This window comes from Ambystoma mexicanum, chromosome 4q (assembly GCF_040938575.1).
Source record: "Ambystoma mexicanum isolate Mex_15411 chromosome 4q, UKY_AmexF1_1, whole genome shotgun sequence".
In the NCBI taxonomy this organism is placed as follows: Eukaryota; Metazoa; Chordata; class Amphibia; order Caudata; family Ambystomatidae; genus Ambystoma; species Ambystoma mexicanum.
In genome coordinates this window covers 1,185,723,043-1,185,746,180 of record NC_090928.1, presented here as the reverse complement: position 1 = coordinate 1,185,746,180, position 23,138 = coordinate 1,185,723,043, and the positions used below count along the sequence as shown (strand labels likewise).

The 23,138-nt window shown below is 51.4% G+C and overlaps 1 protein-coding gene across 1 annotated transcript in view; it reads left to right on the top strand.

The window, feature by feature from the left end:
- Positions 1–23,138, top strand: part of DNAH8 (dynein axonemal heavy chain 8) — an 8,835,797-nt gene that overhangs the window by 5,056,593 nt on the left and 3,756,066 nt on the right. Inside the window, exon 45 of the mRNA XM_069608756.1 lies at positions 1,143–1,330. Coding sequence (XP_069464857.1) covers positions 1,143–1,330 — 188 coding nt within the window. The remainder of the gene's footprint in view (positions 1–1,142; positions 1,331–23,138) is intronic.

The following is a 23,138-nucleotide window of genomic DNA, read 5'->3' as shown; positions in this document are numbered from 1 at the left end:
ACTGTGGGGAGCCGAAAGATGCACAGGTGGGGGTTTTGGCCAGTCGCCACCGACTGACGTGGCCCGGGGACCTGTTGGAGGCTGGCACAGGGTTCAGGGTTCCTGTGAGCCTGTAGGAAACCTGTGTAGGAGCGGGTTGTGGTGGCAAGGTTTCTGATTCCACCTTGCCAGCAACTGACTTGATGGGTGCGCCACCTGCCCAATCAGGACTGCTTGGAGAGTGGGAGCCGCTGCCTCATGACGGAGTGGGCTGTGAGATTGGCCGACCGAGCTGGTGCACAAGGTCCTACCTTTGAGGTACAGGAGAAGGAGGTGGGGTCCCCCATGAACAATGGGGGCTCTTCTTTGACTCTCCTGGTAAGGGTATGAGTAGCCCAACGAATGCAAGGACATCCAAACAGTCTGTGGAGGCTGTCAGACCTACACTATGACATACATACCACCCCCATGATTTTGATCGCAGGAGATGGTAGGTAAATAGTAACGCTGCAGCAGTTGAGGAGGTTTGAAAACAGCTGATGTGCAGCAGCAGGTATTTGTGAAGGGGGACGGCCCTGAGGTGGGGAACACCCAATCTGCTTGGTGACCTAGTGCGCTGCCCTCACTCTTGGATTCCCTTCACACCCTCCTACCCACCGCCATGGGATGTGAGCTTCGGCCCAAAACTCTCCAGGCCTCACCTGTTCTTATGGCTAAGGGCAAGGGGCGCCAGTCCGAAGTAAACTTGATCCAAAAATCCCATCCCCCCAGAGATTCTTATCTAGCCTCTTGTGTGGACAGTGACAAAATAGCAGAATCCCCCCAAACAGTCCCTTGGCGGGAGGGTTTCTGAACATCCTGAAGCCCCCTCCTCAGATCTCTCGCTCCTCCTTACGCAGAAGAAAGCAGGATTTGATTCTGTGAACTGTAAGCTGGATAATGTAGTCTGCAAAGTGAATAATATGCAACAAACAATTGAGAAGGAGAGTGACCAACTCAAAATTATGAAACTCCTATCAAATTTATGTGCATTTTTGTAGTCTAAGAAGTGTTTACTGTGATCTAAAAGCCGTTGAACTTGCACTGTTTGTTAATAATTTACATGTTTTCATATTTGTATTCATTTAAGTAACTTACCTTTTTAAACATTTTTATCATTCAAGGTCTTGCTCAGTCTGGCTCCTGGGGGTGCTTTGATGAATTTAACAGAATTGAATTACCTGTCCTGTCAGTAGCAGCTCAGCAAATCAGTATTGTTTTGACAGCAAGAAAGGAAAGGAAAAAATCATTTATCTTTACTGATGGAGATAGTGTGGACTTAAACCCGGAATTTGGAATTTTCCTTACAATGGTAGGACTGCATAGTCAAGCGATTGTATTTAACCAAATCTGCGTACTTTAGCCATTGTCAGCAATGAATCTGATTCACAATATTCAAAAACTGGCTATTATCCTTCAGTGTAATGTTGATCTAGGTTTTACAGGCTGCTCTTATGTTTTTCACATGTCTTTTACGATAAACAGTCAATCAACTGACTGTTTATAAGCAGAATTTACAGGTAAAAAGTACAGCATTTCATAAGTCAATATTTACCTTAGTGCTTTTGTATACTAATACTAATTTATACAAATGTATGCTGTATTCAGTACATGAAATTAATATGAGTTCTCTGTCACGTTCCGGGTTTTTCAATAGATTGGATAGGTTTCATTGTGGGCTGCCACCAGTACGACATTGTTAATGTTAAAGGTATTTGTCACAACTGCTGTGGTCCCCAGGCGCTCGTGTTAAATTTATTGGAGGTTCCGCTACCATTTTTGGCAGGAACTAAATTAACACCACTTTTACTGAACCACTGAAATTCGACATTGGAGGCAAAGTAGAGGATTGTGCCCAAAATTGGTAGATTTACTGCAGTGGAAACACTGCTCGTAGTAAATCTGCAAACATACAGATGAAGTCTTAAGGACTCCAAAAATGGGGATTCATGCTGCCTTATCACGGATCTATGTGATCATTGGGAAACTAAAAGGCTGAATGCAAAGATTTCAAATTTCTGTTTTATTTTTTTTTTGCAGTTATATATGGGGGATAACCTCCCCCATAGTCCCCTTACCTAATTAATTACCCTAACCGACGCAGTAAACGTGTGATATCCCTTACCACCATTCAAAAACTCGTAGTAAATCTACAAGACTGAGTGGCAGTAAAGTTGGTGAATAGGCTGCTCTCTACAGGATACGATCCATGTAATCATGGACTGTGGCCTACCCAAAACGCAGACATAATGTGGCATTTTGGGTCCTTGCATCTAAGATCAACATTCTGTAAAGGTTTAGGGGGGACATGATGGGTCAAAGGCAGAAATATCCACAAAATTGTTAACTGAACTGTCGACTGTCAGAAGGCCTTAAGGTAGATAAACACTCACTGTGAAACTGCTTTTCTGAAATCACCTAGTTTTGTGCAGGAGTACAATATCAAATCATATCCAAGCATATTCAATCATGTATGACTTATTATGGAGATGCATTGCCTTTGTCCGATTTAATTAGACCCATCAGAATCATCCAATGGCGATCAGTTAACAGGTGGAATTCCTCCCTGGAGAGCGAGTCATTGAATATCATCGCATGTTTTGGGGCCAGCTCTTCTATGAGTCATTTATAGAGGTCTATAGGAAGTCCTTCCAGCCCTCCCACTTTCCCTTTGCTTAAAGCTGAGATAGCAGCTAGTACTTCTTCTACCATAATATCTTTATTAAGTCAAAATCAGCTTGTGTTGTGCCGGAGTGACTGCTGTTCTGAATCCCTACCATGATCCTGTCATCCGTATAAGTCTTTATAAAAAGTGACAAATTGGTCATTTAGATCTGCATCTTCTGTAGTCAATGACCCATTTGGATTCATAAATTCTTAGTTATGTTGGCCTGTCGATATTCCAACAGTTTCAAAGCAATCTGTCTAGTAGGTCAATCAACCCTTCTCAAATAGAAGCTGCCTTCCTTTCGCAAATATTTTTTCAGATTTCTTTGTTGTGATTTCTTGAAATTTAGCCTTAGCCTTGCTTAGTTGTTGCAGGGTTTTAAGAGTTCCAGCCTGTTTATGTTTATGTTTGTGTTCAAAGTAGGCAAGTCCGACTAACCATGCTCCTCCTGTTCTCCAAAGCTTTTCAGTTTAGCTACCCAGATTGAGAGACTCACTCCACGAGATTAGCTTTCATAGAATCCCATATTGTTTGTATGCAAACCTCGGGAACAGTATTTAAGGTACAATAATCTTCCACGGACTCACGTAGGGTTTGCTGTAAATTTGGATATTTTAGGATTGAAAGATTTAGTCTCCAATTAGGGCATAGACAAATAGATCTTGTAAGTGTAAGGGCCATAAGCAGAGGTGACTGATCAAATATTACCATGAGTAAGATCTCACTCTGGACAACCAATGATAGACACTTCTTCTGGGTGAACCATAGATCTAACCTTGAATATGATTTATGTGGGTGCAAGTAGAAAGTTTAATCTTTCTTTGATGGGTTTAATTCCTGCCAGACATCCATCATGCCCAGTCTTGACGTTAAGAGATTTAGTACAACTTATTGATGGGGTGGTGTATTACATTAAAATCACTGCCAATGTTATCTTATAAAATAACAGTGAACATTCTGTAAACATGTCTATTAAAAAGGAAGGTTTATCTCTTGCTTGGGGCGTAGACATTGAGAAGTGTAATCGTATGTGACTTTAATGTACCATATAAGAGTAGATAACTTTCAATGGATTGCTTTCTCCCACAGATTCCTCATCTGATAGACATCTCTCACAGCGTCAGCTGCTCGGAAATCTTTTCGACCGGGGGCTGTGATGAATCCTATGGAGTCATCGCTGATCCCCAACCTAAGATCTCCTCTCATGTGGCCAGGGGTCGTCAGTTGCAACCTGATCCTGACCCTGGGGGTTTTATTATGAGGAAGGATCACATGAGAGTAGATGGCTGTCCGGGACATGTGGGGACCCCATCAGGAGAGACGCTGTATTCTTCCCTTGCAAATTAAGAAGACCCTATAATTCCTAAATTCCTGATGGCTTGTTGTCACTTTAAAAATACCTCCCATTGTAAGACTCCAAAAAAGCCTCCTTGTAAATCAATCCGAGTAGAGTACCATCTATACTTTATGTACTCATAATAATGACTTAACATTTCTTGTCTACAATATTTTTGATTCAAACAAAGATCCAAAACCATACAAATTTAAAAGATCTAAAGTTCATGTGGACTCCAACTCCCACAAAGTCTGAAGTACTGAGATGAGGAAGATGAAGAAGGAGTTAATGTGGACTGAAGGAAACCCCAAGCCAAACATGCAGACTAGTTGTCATAATTAAAATCAGCTGCGTGGGACATTTAAACCTGGGGAACACCTTCCATTTACAGGTGGAGATGAGAGATGCAGTGCAGGCGAAGTACGAGGCAGAACTGAAGGCAGAATCAGACGAACAGGAACGGACCATGCTAAAATAGGCAGGCTCTTCCAAGCAACCGCTTGTAAGCCTGACTTACCGGAGAGGTGGAAGACCGGGAGAAGCACAGCGGATGCTGTGAGGGGACCGCTGAAGGACCTGCAACAGCAGCGAGGTTGTTGCGGATGTGGTCTCCTATAACAGCAGCAGCTCTTCAGGCGGGTGAATGCAGAGCCGGCAAGGAAACTGAAGGTCTGCAGAGCAGGGGAAGCCTTCCCGGAGTGAAAACTTTGCTGCATCAGTGTGCCACGAGTCGGAAAACGCGAGCAAACACTGGTGAGCCTGCCCATAGATGTTGGGCACCTGGGGCATAGCGGCAGGCATATGGACAATTAAAAACCTGTTTTGAATGCCGAACACATAAATCAGAAAGACAATATTAATACAATTCCTCATATAAATTAAATTAAGTGAATATGGGGAAAGTTAGAGTAAATATTATCACCAGCAAATTAACATTATTGAATAAATTGAAAGGGAATATATTTACAAGTCTCCATATATGAGATGCCAATTTGGGATAAATTGGAACAAGCATTGCCACAAGCAAATGGATATCAGTGAAGAAGTCGACTGACAGAACTTGAACATGTCTCCGTACCTAAGTCAATAAAGTATAAACAGTGTAGTAATACAACTGAAAAGAGAACATTGTAGGACGTCTTGGTGAAAGAAACACATCAGGCAGTGAGCCTTTGGCAAAAAGATTCCTGGCAGGGGAGTTGTTATATCGTGCATTATATCTCATTCCCCTGGTTGCTGGATGCTTCGTGTGTGTGTGACCTCATGAGATAATGTTGGGTGAATTTTAGTATGTTTATGCATGATAGTCTACATAGCCAGGCAGTTGAAGGGAGAGAGCCTGGGTGGTGGGAGCCAGTGAGTCTGCAAAAAGTCTGCTAGGAGTCTCTATGGAGTTTACACGAGATCTTGCCTATGTAACTGAATAAAGAACTTCATACCAGCTTACCTGATCTCTCGAGCATCCTTCATTAAAACACTGGCGAGGAGGTGAACAAACAGGATCCAGGTATGCTGAAACCTCAGGCAGAAGCAGAGACAAAAAATGACCTGCTGCAGGAGTGAAATGAAGACTGCAGACTCTCTGCCCTAAAAGTGTGAACCCACCCCCTAGGGCATAAAGCAAAAGTACAGTTACGCTTTAGGAGTGCCCTATGGACTGTCCTGGCTGAAGTAACAGATGAAAACACCCAGGACACCTGCATTACAGAAGAGGTCCTGGCTGTAAGGGTGTCAGCAAGTGATCCACAGGGTAATTCATAGAATTTCGCACAAAAGTGGAGCACGCGGCTGGCGCACAGTGTGCGCGTGCGAATGTCTGCGCCAGCCGCATGCACTAAAATCGATATCCGCGCACAGCGTATTCATGGATTTTAGCCTCCAAAACCAGCCGTGGCGCAGAGTGGTGCAGCGACCCTGCAGCAGCGCCAGTTACGCCCCCAAGAACGCCATCGCGCAAGGAAAAGTCATCAAAATTCCCAATTCAGCGCAAAGGGCTGCGCTAACCCTGGACCAGTATACAGGGCTGCCAAACAGCAAACGCCGAGCGGGGAACGTGTATTACTGGGGTGCGTGGGAAGTTCCACACGCAATCTCAGCAGGGTACGTGTATTACTGGGGTGTGCAGGAAGTTTCACACGCGATTTCAGCAGGGTATGTGTATTTCTGGGGTGCGAGGAAGTTTAACACACAATTTCAGCAGGGTATGTGTATTACTGGGGTGCAGGGGAAGTTCCACACGTGATTTCAGCAGGGTACGTGTATTTCTGGGGTGCGGGGAAGTTTAACACGTGATTTCAGCAGGGTACGTGTATTACTGGGGTGCGCGGGAAGTTCCACACGTGATTTCAGCAGGGTATGTGTATTTCTGGGGTGCGGGGAAGTTTAACACACGATTTCAGCAGGGTACGTGTATTACTGGAGTGCGCGGGAAGTTCCACATGCGATTTCAACAGGGTACGTGTATTTCTCGGGTGCGGGGAAGTTTAACACGCAATTTCAGCAGGGTACGTGTATTACTGGGGTGCGCTGGAAGTTCCACATGCGATTTCAGCAGGGTACGTGTATTTCTGGGGTGCAGGGAAGTTTAACACGCGATTTCAGCAGGGTATGTGTATTTCTGGTGTGCGCGGGAAGTTCCACACGCGATTTCAGCAGGGTACATGTATTTCTGGGGAGCAGGGAAGTTTAACACGCGATTTCAGCAGGGTACGTGTATTTCTAGGGTGCGCGGGAAGTTCCACATGCGATTTCAGCAGGGTACATGTATTACTGGGGTGCGTGTGAAGTTTCACACGCGATAGGCCCTGTGCGAGTGGGGTACGTGTATTTTGGGGGTGCAGGAGAGTCCTACACGTGAATTGCCAGTGTGGGTCCTCCCAGGTGTTCCCTCTACACCCTCCACGGCCCCTGCAGGCAGCTCACACCACAGGGGACTACCCTGCACGCCTGGTCATGTCCCGCAGGCAGCCCATCCACCAAGGGCATGCCCCCCCAGCCAAGCCACATGTCACCTTGCACTAGTGATCACCAACGCTTTACCCCCTTGCACCCCCACCCCCCAGCAGTGCAGGGCACCTGCCAGCAGGCCCCCACTCATGTCCCACTCATGTACCCTTGCACCACCACCCCCAAGCAGTGCAGGGCACCTGCCAGCAGGCCCCCACTCATGTCCCCCAGCACCCCCACCCTCCAAGCAGTGCAGGGCACCTACCAGCAGGCCCCCACTCATGTCCCCTTGCACCCCCACCCCCCAGCAGTCCAGGGCACCTGTCAGCAGGCCCCCACTCATGTCCCCTTGCACCCCCACCCCCCAAGCAGTGCAGGGCACCTGCCAGCAGGCCCCCACTCATGTCCCCCAGCACCCCCATCCCCCAGCAGTGCAGGGCACCTGCCAGTATGTCCCCACTCATGTCCCCTTGAACCCCCACCCCCCAAGCAGTGCATGGTACCTGCCAGCAAGCCCCCACTCATGTCCCCTTGCACCCCCACCCCCCAGCAGTGCAGAGCACCTGCCAGCCGGCCCCCACTCATGTCCCACTCATGTCCCCTTGCACCCCCACCCTGAGCACTGAGGGGCACCTGCCAGCAGGCCCCCACTCATGTCCCCTTGCACCCCCACCCCCAGCAGTGCATGGCACCTGCCAGCAGGCCTCCACTCATGTCCCACTCATGTCCCCTTGCACCCCCACCCCCCAGCAGTGCAGGGCACCTGCCAGCAGGCCCCCACTCATGTCCCACTCATGTCCTCTTGCACCCCCACCCCCCAGCAGTGCAGGGCACCTGCCATCAGGCCCCCACTCATGTCCCCTTGCACACCCACACCCCAAGCAGTGCAGGGCACCTGCCAGCAGGCCCCCACTCATGTCCCCCAGCACCCCCATCCCCCAGCAGTGCAGGGCACCTGCCAGCAGGCCCCCACTCATGTCCCCCAGCACCCCCACCCACCAGCAGTGCAGGGCACCTGCCAGCAGGCCTCCACTCATGTCCCACTCATGTCCCCTTGCACCCCCACCCCCCAGAAGTGCAGGGCACCTGCCAACAGGCCCCCACACATGTCCCCTGCACCCCCACCCTCCAGCAGTGCAGGGCACCTTCCAGCAGGCCCCCACTCATGTCCCCCAGCACCCTCACTCCCCAGCAGTGCAGGGCACCTGCCAGCAGGCCCCCACTCATGTCCCCCAGCACCCCCACCCCCCAGCAGTCAGGGGCACCTGCCAGCAGGTCCCCACTCATGTCCCACTCATGTCCCCTTGCACCCCACCCCCGAGCACTGAGGGGCACCTGCCAGCAGGCCCCCACTCATGTCCCCTTGCACACCCACCCCCCAGCAGTGCATGGCACTTGCCAGCAGACCCCCCCTCATGTCCCAATCATGTCCCCTTGCACCCCCACCCCCCAGCAGTGCAGGGCACCTGCCAGCAGGCCCCCACTCATGGCCCACTCATGTCCCCTTGCACAGCCACCACCCAGCAGTGCAGGGCACCTGCCAGCAGGCCCCCACCCATGTCTCCTTGCACACCCCCCCCCAAGCAGTGCAGGGCACCTGCCAGCAAGCCCCCACACATTTCCCCTGCACCCCACCCCCCAGCAGTGCAGGGAACCTGCCAGCAGGCCCCGACACATGTCCCCCAGCCAACACGTCATCACAATCTAGATCCCTGGCCCTTATGGCCAGCCTCCACATGCCAAAGACCCACCCAAGTATTGCATCCACCCACATAGAAATGCCAATTCCATGATACAACCCCAATGGCAAGTATGTAAATGAACACATGTCCGTCACACACACACAATGGGTGCAAGTGAATGTCAAAACCCATATCATGGCATGCGTGAAACCAATGAGATAATACCACAAATGGAAGTATAAAAAAATATATATTAAAGATAACATGAACGTAAATCAAATTAAACACACATCAATGGGAATAACAAAAGAAATGGTCCATGTCCGATAAATAATGAAAATCAGGAAAACATAAGCAAAAGAAATCCAAAAAGAAATGTTGTCCAAAGTCACAGTTCAAAAAATCAAATCCAAGGGAAAATAAAAAGTAAAAACCATTTCTCCATGGTGAACACAAAAGAAATATTTAAAAAGATGAATCCAATGTAGAACTATGTATAATTGAAGAATCCAGGGTCCATGAGCCCAACTTAAGAAATTAAACCTACCAAAAACTACTACCTAATAAAAAAACTATATACAAAAATGTGGTGCATTGTCCAAGCGGTCCAAAATAAAGAAAAAACAAAAGGAAACCTAATACTAACTAACTAACTATTTACAAGGGCAGCGGGCAAGTCCAACGGCTCACTTGTTGATGTCCCAGGCCAGGGCATCATCGAACTCCTGCTCGATGTCCCGGAGGCGGTCCTCTTCCATGGCCCCGAGGGTTTGCAGGGACGATGACATCTGGATCTCCAGGTCCCTGAAAATGGCCTCAAGGCACTCAGCCCGCCTCAGGGCCCTACGCATGGAGTTCTCTGCCCTGACCATTGTGAGCCATGCCTCTTTCGCCCGCTGCCGCTCCGCATCTATCTGCTGGCCCAACCGCAGCCACATGGAAGACAATCCCATTCCTGGGTCCTCCTGCCCTATGGCCGATGCCTGCCCCTCCGATGTTGATGGCCCCGAGCCATCATTGCTCCCACCTACAGCCTGCTCCTTCTGCTGCTGTCCATGTGCCCTGTCCGATGGTGCCTGCACATCCTCCATCTGCTGGTCTCCAGTTGTGGTGTCCACCCCTGCTGGACCGCCAACTCCCGACTGTGGCAGGAATCGGATCTCCACCAAGCTGGCTGTGTTGGTCAGGCCAGGTCCACAGGGGACCCTGGTGGAATCTGGGCCGGAAGACGATGTGGAGAACGACCGACGCATAGCCTCCACAGAGGAGGAGAGGTCCGCCAGAGTGCGCATCACATGTAGGAACCCACTGACTAGGGCCCCTCCCAGCAGTGCCACGACGCTGCTCTTCGTGATGGTGTGCGTTCTCCGCCCACGAATGTCATGCGTGCGCAACGCGACACCCACCAGGACGGATCCCATACGGTAACGGGACCCCTCGCCCGCAGGTAGTGGAGAGGCAGGTGATATGGCATTCTCCCCTACCTGCGGACGGGCCTGGGACAGGGCCTCCCTGCTGGTGCATGATGGTGCAGTCACAGGGTGAAGGACAGCGACATGCGCAGGCCCCTCCGCGGTGACCTGTGCTGCCTCCTGACCCTGGCCCTGGACTGCACCACTTGCACCAGTGGTACTACCCCCACCAGGCCCCATGTGCTGCTCAGTAGCGGGCTTCTCCTCCTCTGTGGAGACCACCAACCTGGATGTCTCCACACCGTCTTCCGCCATTGGAAGCCCCTGTGGGGGCTCACCCGGCCCTTCCGCCACAGCCATTGTGGCAGACGCGGCACCAGCCCCCTCGCTCCCGGATGATGTTAATTCCTGGGAGGGTGGCTGGGCCATGCGTCGCCGCCCAGCGGAGGCATCCCCGCCGCTTGGCTCCACAGCACCGTCTCCGCCCTCTTCTTCACTTGACGCTGCGTAGAGGGAGACATAGAACACAAGCATCAGGGTACAGCACAAAATATCCTAGACAGGAAGCAATAACACATGAGTGGCACTGTCAAATGTCACTTCCATCCTGTCCTTCCACAACACATGGGTCAATGCATGCAACACACATGCAGAAACACTCCCGGCGCCTGCAAACAACATCAACACCCATGTACAAGGGCCCCTGTAAACCAAGATGTTGCCTTCAAAGTCACATGCATCCATGGTGTTTCAAAGTCAAACACACTTCTCTGGCGCACACACACACACACACATGTGCACCATACATGTATATGACATCAGCACCCATACCTCACCCCCACTCCATGTCCAGGAACAGAGACTGGCATGCTTTCAGGTGTGTATTCTACATAGAGGTCCCCATGTTGCATTAAAACAGATGCACCTACCATGTGGTTCATAACTGGTCCCACATGCATGACCATGATGTCCCTGCACACACACATCCATACATGGCCTATGTCACACATACAGACAAGTATCAGACTACCAGCACACTGCAACATGCCCTGTCTCACACAGCAATGCTTGGCCACTTACCGCTCAACACCAGATGGGTCTGCCTCCGTAGGATCTGGGCGTGGAGCGCTGGGCCTACGCGTTCCAGAACCCTGATCTGGATGTTGCTCAGGCTGATCCGGCCCCCCTCCGCGAGGTGCCGGGCATTGTTGAGGGTCCAGGACCTGAAGTCCTCCCAGCGCTTCTTGACATGATGGAATTTGCGGACTGCCACTCCCTCCACGTTGATGGCAGCCACGATGTCCGTCCAGATCCTGGTCCGTCCTTCCTTGTTGGCGCGTCTTGTTCCGAAGAGGGCATCATAATGCCCCACGACATGGTCCACCAGGACACCAACTTCGGTGGCAGTGGAGCTGGTGGCCCTCTGCCTCTCTGGCTGGGGGTTGCCAGTGGTGCCAGATGGAGATGTGCCCGACATGGCAACCCCAGAGGCAGGAGTGGGTGGGCAACTGGGTCCTGGGGCTGGGCTGTGGAGCGATGGAATCCCAGTCGGGAGTCTTCTGTTCCAGCAGGGGTGGACACAGCAACTGGACCCCTGCAGATGGCTGACATGCAGGCACCAAATGGCAGGGCACGTGGGCAGCAGGCAGACAGGCAGCAGCAGGTGGCTGGTGGGAGCCTGCTCGGGGCTCTTGGCGGCAGGAAAATGACCTTCAGGGCAGGAGCATGGTCTTCCGTGTGTGTACGCGTGGCCAGCTTGATACGGAGTGATTTGGCACGTGAAAATCTTGCACGTCAGCGTGTAATTCGAGGAAAGGCCCTTAGCGCGTAAGCGCGTCTGTGATGTATTGTGCACGGGAGTTGCCCTTTCGCGTGTAAAACTTGCCGCGCACCCCTGAAATTCACGTACTCCCTCGAACAGGGCCCTTTCACATGTGAAACTGTCAAGATTGCTAACGGCTAGGTCTCTCTCCCGTGACCCCTCCTCACCTGAGGTTTCTGAGGAAGTGTTCAAAGTTCTTGAGGACCCTCTGCTTCCTCTAGTAGTGGTCATCTGAGTCTTCTTTCCTTGGCCCTTGACCTTCTTATCGTGGAGGTAGGGAAGAGCTCCACTCGAGGCCACCTTGGCAACTGAGGAACTCCCCGCCAAGTGGGACCCCCAGCAAGCCCGTCCAAGTAATCAGGGAAAAAGCGTCTGCGGCACCAAAAAACCCTGAAGCACACAGGCTGAACTTGGAGCTTGATCTTTCCGGTGGTGGAATTCCAGAGAAAGGTAAAGGTATATAGAAAAAGGCAGAAGGGAGAGGAAAACAGAACAGAGCGCCAAGGGCAGCTTTAGAGTGTGCAGGGGCACAGGAAAGTAAGGGAATAAGGTGACCCCATTCGTGTTGGCACTGGGAATCGAAGTCAGGATGAAGGAGTTAAATCTACTGAAGGTCGGAAGAGAGAGAGTGGGAGCGAGGAAAGATGGAAATGAATCAATCCGTGCGGAAAGGAGCAGAGCGAGGAAGGACGGAAGCCGGGGAAACTCCCGCAGAAAGGACCTGGAACCAGAGCGACCAGAAGGCGAAACGAACCAGAGTAAACAAAGTCACAAACAGGAAGTGGAAGCGATACAACGCACTGAACGTAGGTCTCAGTGCGTTGTTATAGCAACACTGACTGGGGGCGGCCATCTTGGAAGAAGACTAGACCGTGCGAAACGGTTCTAGTCGTAGATCGCTCACCTAAGTCGGGAAAGGGACCATCTTTGCCAAACCTTCCATGGCCGGAACATAACAGTATGACCTCTTCTCCTCGGGGTTCCCCCTGGCTTGCCAGGGTGTGTCCTGTGGAACATTCGCAACAGACGAGGTGCATGGATGTGATGACAGGGTTCCCAGGTACGTTCCGCCACTGAGTATCCCTTCCAATGGATCAGATATTGTAGGGACCCCCGGTAATATCTGGAGTCCACCACTTGAGACACTTCATATTCTTCAGGCTCAGATACAGGAGGTATCCTTGGTTGGATTCTGGGTCTTTGGTAGGAATCCGGCACATAAGGCTTTAACAGGGAAGTATGAAACACTGGATGAATTCTCTTCATCTTCTGGGGGAGTCGGAGACGGTATGCTACTGGGTTAACTTGTTTGATGATTGAGTAGGGACCCAGGTATTTTGGAGCAAATTTGCCAAGGTGTAACCATCTAGGTAGGTATTTGGTCGAAAGCCAAACCAGCGTTCCAGGTGTCCATTCCGGGTTACTTCGTCTATGTCGATCTTCCCGCTCTTTTGTCTTCTTGCGGCTGTCCTCCAATGCCTTCAGGGCCATCTTTTGGGTGGATCGAATTGTTTCCAATAAACTGTCCACAGTGGGATAGTCTGAACAGTTTTTCCGAAGGCCTGGTACGTGGGAAGGGTGGAATCCATAGGTGCACAAAAACGGACTCATCTTTATGGCAGAATGATATGTGTTATTATACGAAAATTCTGCCAAGGGTAACAAGGAAGACCAGTTGTCTTGCTCCCTGTTACAGAAACTTCTGAGGTATTGTTCTAGAGTGGCATTAAGTCTCTCAGTCTGGCCATTACTTTGTGGATGGAATCCCGATGATAGTGCTCTCTGTATTCCTATTTGTTTACACAAGGAAGCCCAAAATTGTGATGTAAACTGCGACCCTCGGTCGGAAAGAACTGTTTTGGGTAACCCATGCAGTCGTACTATTTCACGAAGGAATACTGTTGCCATTTCTGGAGCTGTTGGGAGTCCTGCAAGTGCAATAAAGTGGGCCATCTTACTAAAGGAATCCACAGTGACCATGTGGTTCTAAGACCTTCCGAGGGTGGCAAATCCACTATAAAGTCAGTAGACACGTGTTCCCAGGGCTGAGATGGTACCTCCGGTTGTTGCAACAGACCCAAGGGTCTACTAGTTTGGGGTTTGTTCGCTGCACATACCGGACACGAGAACACGTATTGTTTGACGTCTTGAGACAAGGTTGACCACCAGAAAAGTCTCCTCACCAATTCCGTCGTATTCCTCAGACCCTTATGTCCTGCCAGGGGAGACTCATGACACCACCTCAGCACCTGTGTCCTCAGATTCTGTGTTGGGATGAATAAAGCTGAGTCGTGGAATAATAGTCCGTCTTTGAGAAGGAGATTGGGGTCTACACGGTTGCTGCGCTGAATTTCCTCTTGTATTGCCTGCAGAAAACTAGAAACCACTGAGATGAATTTCTTGTTGGCAAGGAGCAGCTCGTTGCTGGACTGTGTCTCAGAAGAAACGTCCCAACTTCTAGACAGGGCGTCTGCCAAGATGTTTTGAGAACCTGGTAGATATGTAAGGTGGAAATCAAACTGAGAAAAATAATATGCCCACCTAGCATGTCTAGCGTTGGTGCACTCCATCTGTTGTAGCACTCGCAAATTACGATGGTCAGTTCTTATGACAAAGGGCTCCAGGGATCCTTGTAAGAGGTGCCTCCATTCCTCACAGGCTTTCTTCATTGCCAGAAGCTCTTTCTCCAGTACAGAGTAATTTCTTTCGCTAGGACTCAAGGTCTTGGAAAAATAAGCTATCGGATGTTCAGCTGTGTCCTCTGATTTCTGGAGCAGGGCCGCTCCAATGGCATTCTCCGATGCATCTGTCTCCAAAACAAAGGGACGTGTCTAGTCAGGTTGAATTAGAATGGGAGCAGAAGTAAACAAACTCTTGAGATACTGAAAAGACTGTATTGCGTCGGAGTCCATCTGAAACCTAACCCCTTGTTTCAATAGTGCTGTGAGTGGTAGAACAATCTTAGAGAAGTGAGGGATGAATCGACGATAAAAATTCGCCAGACCTAGAAACCTTTGAATCTCCTTGACACACCTGGGTTCTGGCCATCGTAATATGGCCTCAATCTTTCCTGGGTCCATCTTGATACCTTTATTGGATAGGATGAAACCTAAATAGGGGATAGAGTCAGCATGAAATTGACATTTTTCGAGCTTAACCAAGAGCTGATTCTCCTGAAGACGTCTCAGAACTTCTTTTACCACCTGGATGTGTTCGTTCAGATGTACAGAAAATATAAGGATATCGTCAAGATAAACAACTACGGATCGGTATAGTAAATCTGAAAATAGGCGATCCATAAATCTTTGGAATATTGCAGGGGCATTGACCAGACCAAAAGGCATCACCCTGTATTCGAAATGGCCTAGGGGAGTCCTAAAAGCAGTCTTCCATTCATCTCCTTCCTTAATCCTAAGGAGATGATAGGCCCCCCTAAGGTCCAACTTGGTGAATAGATGTGACCCCTGCACCGCCTCCAGGATATCTCTTATTAGTGGCATTGGATATCGATCTCTACAGGTGATCCTATTGAGACCTCTGAAGTCAATGCAGGGCCTTAGTTCTGTGGTTCCCCTCTTGGGTATAAAGAACAGGGAGGCCCCACCAGGAGATCGTGACTCCCGGATCAGTCCATTCTCCAGATTCTCCTCCAGATATTCCTTGAGGGCCTTCCTTTCTGGGAGAGATAGAGGGAACAATCTTCCAAAGGGCACCACTGCACCCTCCTGTAACTCGATGGAGCAGTCTTCTGGTCTGTGAGGTGGCAAAAGACGTGGAACCTTGTCTTCGAACACTTCAGAATAACCTTGGTATACCAGCGGAACGCTCGAGACAACCCTAGTCTGTAGAGTGTTACTTCGCCCCTCCTGTCTCTCTGGTACCTGCTTACAAAGGCAGTTCTTATGACAGAACTCAGAGTCAAATCTTAATGCGTTGAGGGACCAATTGATGTAGGGATTATGCTTTCTGAGCCAAGGGATCCCCAGTATAATGGGGAAATGAGCCGCTCTTATCACATCGAAACTGATCTTTTCTTGGTGATCACCCATCTGTATCCATAAAGGTTCGGTCTCGGAAACTATGGGTCCAGAAACAAGAGGTGTACCATCAACTCCTTCGACAGGAATAGCTCGGTGTTTAGTCTGACAGAGAACTCCTTGATCCGTAGCCCAGACCCCATCCACAAAGTTCCCTGCCGCGCCGCTATCCAACATCGCCAAAACCTCCACGGACTTCTCGGTAGAAACTGTAATCGAACCTGGAAAACCATTAAGCGAGAATCCTCAGCTACACCTGAGGCTTGGGTGTGATCGCAGGGCTTGCGATGGTGCCCCCCGAAGTCGCCCCTGCACAGACTCGGGGGGTAGCGTTTCCCTTCTTCCGGGGAGCCAAATCGGGACAATTCCGGAGTAAATGTTTAGATGACCCACAATACATACATAGACCCAATTCACGTCTTCTTCGTCTTTCTTCAGGTGTCAGCGGGCCCCTGGCTGATCCAATCTGCATAGGTTCTTCAAATACAGACTCTGGTTTAGGTACCAGCTTGGTTGCTGGAGGAGGGTCATATGAGGGAGAGTAACCCCGTTGCCGTCTCTTCTCAAGGCGTCTTTCATTAAGCCGATATTCGATCTGTAGAGTTAAGGTAACCAGTTCTTGAAACGAGCCAGGTCGTGAAACCCGTGCTAGTTCATCTTTGAGTTCTTCGTGTAAACCCCTCCTAAAGATGGTTTGTTGTGCCGAATCAGGCCATCCAGCCTCGGAAGCCAGCTTCTGAAATTTGGAAACATAAGTTTGGACGTCTGCACCACCCTGCCTGACGTCCAACATTGCCTCATATGAAGCAAAGACCACCTCAGGGCGATCGAATCTTGCTTGAAACTGTTGCGAAAATTGATCAAAATTCTGTAAGACTGGGTCATTATTAGTCACTAGTGGAGTGGCCCATGCCAACGCGTTCCCCACCAAGCTTGAGATTAAGAAACCCACCTTCGCCTTATCTGTCTCGAAGGTATTTGGTCTAAACATGAAGTACACCTTACAGGCATCCCTAAATTCCTTCCAAGCCCTGGGATTTCCATCATATTTGCCAAACGATAGAGGCATCGGGGGAAGGTCTCCTCTATCCTCATTGCGGGCGGCCACTTGTTGTCTCAAAGAGTTGTTCTCTGCCTGCATGTTTTGCATTTGTACTGTGAGACCCTGGATGGCGGCCACCAACTCCTGATATTGTTCCAGGGTAGCCATAGGTGTTTTCTGGCGTTGTATACTGTCAAGATTGCTAAGGGCTAGGTCTCTCTCCCGTGACCCCTCCTCACCTGAGGTTTCTGAGGAAGTGTTCAAAGTTCTTGAGGACCCTCTGCTTCCTCTAGTAGTGGTCGTCTGAGTCTTCTTTCCTTGGCCCTTGACCTTCTTATCGTGGAGGTAGGGACGTGCTCCACTGGAGGCCACCTTGGCAACTGAGGAACTCCCCCCCAAGTGGGACCCCCAGCAAGCCCGTCCAAGTAATCAGGGAAAAAGCGTCTGCGGCACCAAAAAACCCTGAAGCACACAGGCTGAACTTGGAGCTTGATCTTTCCGGTGGTGGAATTCCAGAGAAAGGTAAAGGTATATAGAAAAAGGGAGAAGGGAGAGGACAACAGAACAGAGCGCCAAGGGCAGCTTTAGAGTGTGCAGGGGCACAGGAAAGTAAGGGAATAAGGTGACCCCATTCGTGTTGGCACTGGGAATCGAAGTCAGAATGAAGGAGTTAAATCTACTGAAGGTCGGAAGAGAGAGAGTGGGAGCGAGGAAAGATGGAAACGAATCAATCCGGGCGGAAAGGAGCAGAGCGAGGAAGGACGGAAGCCGGGGAAACTCCTGCAGAAAGGACCTGGAACCAGAGCGACCAGAAGGCGAAACGAACCAGAGTAAACAAAGTCACAAACAGGAAGTGGAAGCGATACAACGCACTGAACGTAGGTCTCAGTGCGTTGTTATAGCAACACTGACTGGGGGCGGCCATCTTGGAAGAAGACTAGACCGTGCGAAACGGTTCTAGTCGTAGATCGCTCACCTAAGTCGGGAAAGGGACCATCTTTGCCAAACCTTCCATGGCCGGAACATAACAGAAACTTCACGCGAACCCCGTAATACACGTACCCTGCTGAAATCACAGGTGAAACTTCACGCGAACCCCAGGAATACACGTACCCTGCTGAAATTGCGGGTGAAACTTCACACGAACCCCGTAATACACGTACCCTGCTGAAATCGTGGGTGAAACTTCATGCGAACCCCAGGAATACACGTACTCCGCTCAACAGGGCCCTTTCGCGTGTAAAACTTCACGCTGTACCCCAGAACTACACGTACCCCGCTTGCTTGCACAGGGCCAATATTCCAGGGGTTCGCGTGAAGTTTCACAAGCGATAGGCCCTGTGCGAGTGGGGTACGTGTATTACTGGGGTTCGCGGGAAGTTCCATATGCGATAGGCCCTGTGCGAGTGGGGTACGTGTATTACTGGGGTTCGCTGGAAGTTTCACATGCGATTTAGCTGCCAGAGCGGGTACGTGAATTTCGGGGGTGTGCGGGGAGTCCTACACGTGAATTGGCAGTGTGGGTCCTCCCAGGTGTTCCCTCCACACCCTCCACGGCCCCTGCAGGCAGACCACACCACAGGGGACTACCCTGCACCCCTGGTCATGTCCCGCAGGCAGCCCATCCACCATGGCCATGCACCCCAGCCAAGCCACCTGTCCGCTTGCACCACTGATCACCAACTCATGTCCCCCTGCACCCCCACCCCCCAAGCAGTGCAGGGCACCTGCCAGCAGGCCCCCACTCATGCCCCCTGCACCCCCACTCCCCAGCAGAGCGAGGCACCTGCCAGCAGGCCCCCACTCATATCCCCTTGCACCCCAACCCCCCAGCAGTGCAGGGCACCTGCCAGCAGGCCTCCACTCATGTCCCCTTGCACACCCACCCCCAGCAGTGTGGGGTACTTGCCAGCAGGCCCCCACTCATGTCCCACTCATGTCTCCTTGCACACCCACCCCCCAGCAGTGCAGGGCACCTGCCAGCAGGCCCCCACTCATGTCCCCTTGCACACCCACCCCCCAGCAGTGCAGGGCACCTGCCAACAGGCCCCCACTCATGTCCCCTTGAACCCCCACCCCCCAGCAGTGCAGGGCACCTGCCAGCAGGCCCCCACTCATGTCCCATTCAAGTCCCCTTGCACCCCCACCCCGAAGCAGTGCAGGGCACCTGTTAGCAGGCCCCCACTCATCTCCCCTTGCACACCCACCCCCAGCAGTGCGGGGCACCTGCCAGCAGGCCCCCACTCATGTCCCCTTGCACACCCACCCCCAAGCAGTGCGGGGCACCTGCCAGCAGGCCCCCACTCATGTCCCCTTGCACCCCCAACCCCCAGCAGTGCAGGGCACCTGCCAGCAGGCCCCGACACATGTCCCCCAGCCAACACGTCATCACAATCTAGATCCCTGGCCCTTATGGCCAGCCTCAACATGCCAAAGACCCACCCAAGTATTGCATCCACCCACATAGAAATGCCAATTCCATGATACAACCCCAATGGCAAGTATGTAAATGAACACATGTCCGTCACACACACACAATGGGTGCAAGTGAATGTCAAAACCCATGTCATGACATGCATGAAACCAATGAGATAATACCACAAATGGAAGTATAAAAAAATATATATTAAAGATAACATGAACGTAAATCAAATTAAATACACAACAATGCGAATAACAAAAGAAATGGTCCATGTCCGATAAATAATGAAAATCAAGAAAACTTAAGCAAAAGAAATCCAAAAAGAAATGTTGTCCAAAGTCACAGTTCAAAAAATCAAATCCAAGGGAAAATAAAAAGTAAAAACCATTGCTCCATGGTGAACACAAAAAAAAATTACAAAAGATGAATCCAATGTAGAACTATGTACAATTGAAGAATCCAGGGTCCATGAGCCCAACTTAAGAAATTAAACCTACCAAAAACTACTATCTAATAAAAAAACTATATACAAAAATGTGGTGCATTGTCCAAGCAGTTCAAAATAAAGAAAAAACAAAAGGAAAGCTAATACTAACTAACTAACTATTTACAAGGGCAGCGGGCAAGTCCAACGGCTCACTTTTTGATGTCCCGGGCCAGGGCATCATTGAACTCCTGTTCGATGTCCCGGGGGCGGTCCTCTTCCATGGCCCCGAGGGTTCGCAGGGACGATGACATCTGAATCTCCAGGTCCCTGAAAATGGCCTCAAGGCACTCGGCCCGCCTCAGGGCCCTACGCATGGAGTTCTCTGCCCTGACCATCGTGAGCCGTGCCTCTTTCGCCCGCTGCCGCTCCGCATCTATCTGCTGACCCAACCGCAGCCACATGGAAGACACTCCCATTCCTGGGTCCTCCTGCCCTATGGCCGATGCCTGCCCCTCCGATGATGAAGGCCCGAGCCATCATGGCTCCCGCCTTGTTGCTGCTGCTGCTGTGCCGCTGCCTGTGCCCTGGCTCCTGCTGCCTGCACATCCTCCTCCAGTTGGAGTGCAGTTGTTGAGGTGGCCACCCCTGCTGGACGTCCGACTCCCGACTGTGGCAGGGATGTGTCCTCCACCAGCCTGGCCGCAGGGTCAGAGGCAGCTCAACAGGGCACCCAGGTGACACATGGGTAGGAAGATGGCACGGAGGATGACTGGTGCATAGGGGGTTCAGTTGAGGAGGGGGTCGGAACAAGGCCCAGAAAACGGAGGAATCCGGCCCTGGTGAGCTGCCCCAGTCGGTCAACGCGGTCAACGAGCCATGCGAGAAGACATGCAGTCTCTTCATGAAAAGACTGCAGGTCAGCTCGCATGGCACGTTGACGCAACGCCACCCCACCCAGGACAGGCTCAACCCGGTGCCGGATAGCCACATCCGCAGGGAGAGGAAGGCCAGTTGGTGTAAGCCGATCACCTCCCTGAGAACGGGTCTGGACGTAGGTATCCCTTCTGGTGCAAGATGATGCAGTCACAGGATCGGGGACAGGATTACACACAGGCACCTTCACAGCGGCCTGTGCTGCCTCCTGTCCCTGCCCCTGCACTGCACCACTAGCACCAGTGGAATCCCCACCTCCAGACCCCGTCTCTGTCCCTTGCACGGCCTCCTCCTCCACCAAACCCCCCACCAACCTGGATGACTCTGTGCCATCTTCCTCCGTCGGGCCCTGTGGAGTCTCAGCTGCCCCTTCGGCTGCCAAGGAGTCCAACTCCAACCTCTGCCTCTTGGACCTCCCCTCGGCAGCTGCGACCTGGGACTCAGCACCGGACTCCTCACACCCCACGAGATGACAACCTGGGAGGGGTGCTGGGCCTTGCGTCTCCGGCTGGCGGTGCGATCCCTGCCACTGTGCTCCACAGCACCCTCTCCGCCCTCTTCATCAGTCGACGCTGCAGACAGGTAGAGATAGGACACAGGCATCAGGGCACTGTACAATGGACTCATACACACATGACGGTTGCACAAGAGTGTCAATGTCAAACTTCAGACATGGCATCACAATCCCCAACACACATGTAATTTCAAATCACACATATGAGCTATTCCACAGCCATATCGCAACAGCCAGCACCATCCATACACATACAACAGCATGAGCAGGCAAAGATGAGCCAGACATCACATGAGACACAGGGAGTGCACTAGACATGCACACACGCCACCACACTTACATGCATGTGTACACCTCCACCAAGTGTCGCAGTGATGAGATCGGCATCCATGTCACATCTGGCAATCAGTCTTATACATATCAGTCTCACATGCATCCATGTTGCATGACAGTTGCACACTTGTCAGATACACATACATGCACATGTACACAGTGCAGATACATGCAGCTGGAACCAACATCCATGTGTGACACCACAACCTTGACAACTGACATACACAGTCATTCAAAAATGTGTGCTCACACATCTGCATTTGGCCTGCATGCTTACCCACAAATACACCATCCATGTGTCTCACACATGAAAGGACTCGCATTTGTCAGCCTCACGGCCCTGTACATACACATCCATATATGGCCCTACAAAACCACATGTGCAACCTGCACACTACTAGCACACCACCACACGCACAGCTTCCAATCAGTATGCATGTACACTTGCCGCTCGACTCCAGACGGGTCTGCCTCTCAAGGACCTGGACGTGGAGCGCTGGGCATACGCGTTCCAGGACCCTCATTTGGTCTTCCGACAGGTGGCCCCGGCGCCCCTTAGCATCCGCTGCCTTCAAGAGGCGCCGGGCCTTGTTGAGGGTCCTGGACCTGAAGTCCTCCCAGCGCTGCTTGACATGATGGAATTCGTGACTGCCACCCCCTCCGTGTTGATGGCCGTTACGATGTCCGTCCAGATCCTCGTCCGTCCTTCCTTGTCGGCGCGCGACCTTCCGGAGAGGGCATCATACTGCCCCAGGACTTGCTCCACCAGGACACCAACTTCGGTGGCAGTGAAGCTGGTGGCCCTCTGCCTCTCTGGCTGGGGGTTGCCAGTGGTCTCAGATGGTGGTGTGCCCGACATGGCAACCCCAGAGGCAGGAGTGGGTGGGCAACTGGGTCCTGGGGCTGGGCTGTGGAGCGATGGAATCCCAGTCGGGAGTCTTCGGTTCCAGCAGGGGTGGTCACAGCAACAGCACCCCTGGCTGACGTGCAGGCAGCAAATGGCAGGGCACGTAGGCAGCAGGCAATCAGGCAGCAGCAGATGGCAGGTGGGAGCGTGCTCGGGGCTCTAGGGGGCAGTAATTCGGCCTTCTGGGCAGGAGCGTGGTCTTCTGTGTGTGAACGCGTGGCCAGCTTGATACGGAGTGATTTGGCACGTGAAAATATTGCACTTCAGCCTGTAATTCGAGAAAGGCCCTTAGCGCGTAAGCTCATCAGCGCACGTACGCGATTTCATTGGACCAAAGGCCCTTAGCGTGTAAGCGCATCTGTGACGTGACGCGCGCAGGTGTTTCCCTCATAGCACGTGATGACAGAGCACACGTGGAAAAGCTGCACGTCTGAGTGTCAGCGCGTGTAATTGGAGGAAAGGGCGCGTACACGCGTAAGTGACATGTACGTGTGGGCCGGTTTAAAAGGTACGTTTAGGATGCCATTTCCTTGTACGTGCTTTTTGTGGAGAGCGAGTGGGTGGATTCTGTACTTCTTGTCGGTTCACACGCGATTACTTCTCAGCGTTTCAAGTTCGTACTCCCTGTTACCTCAGCTT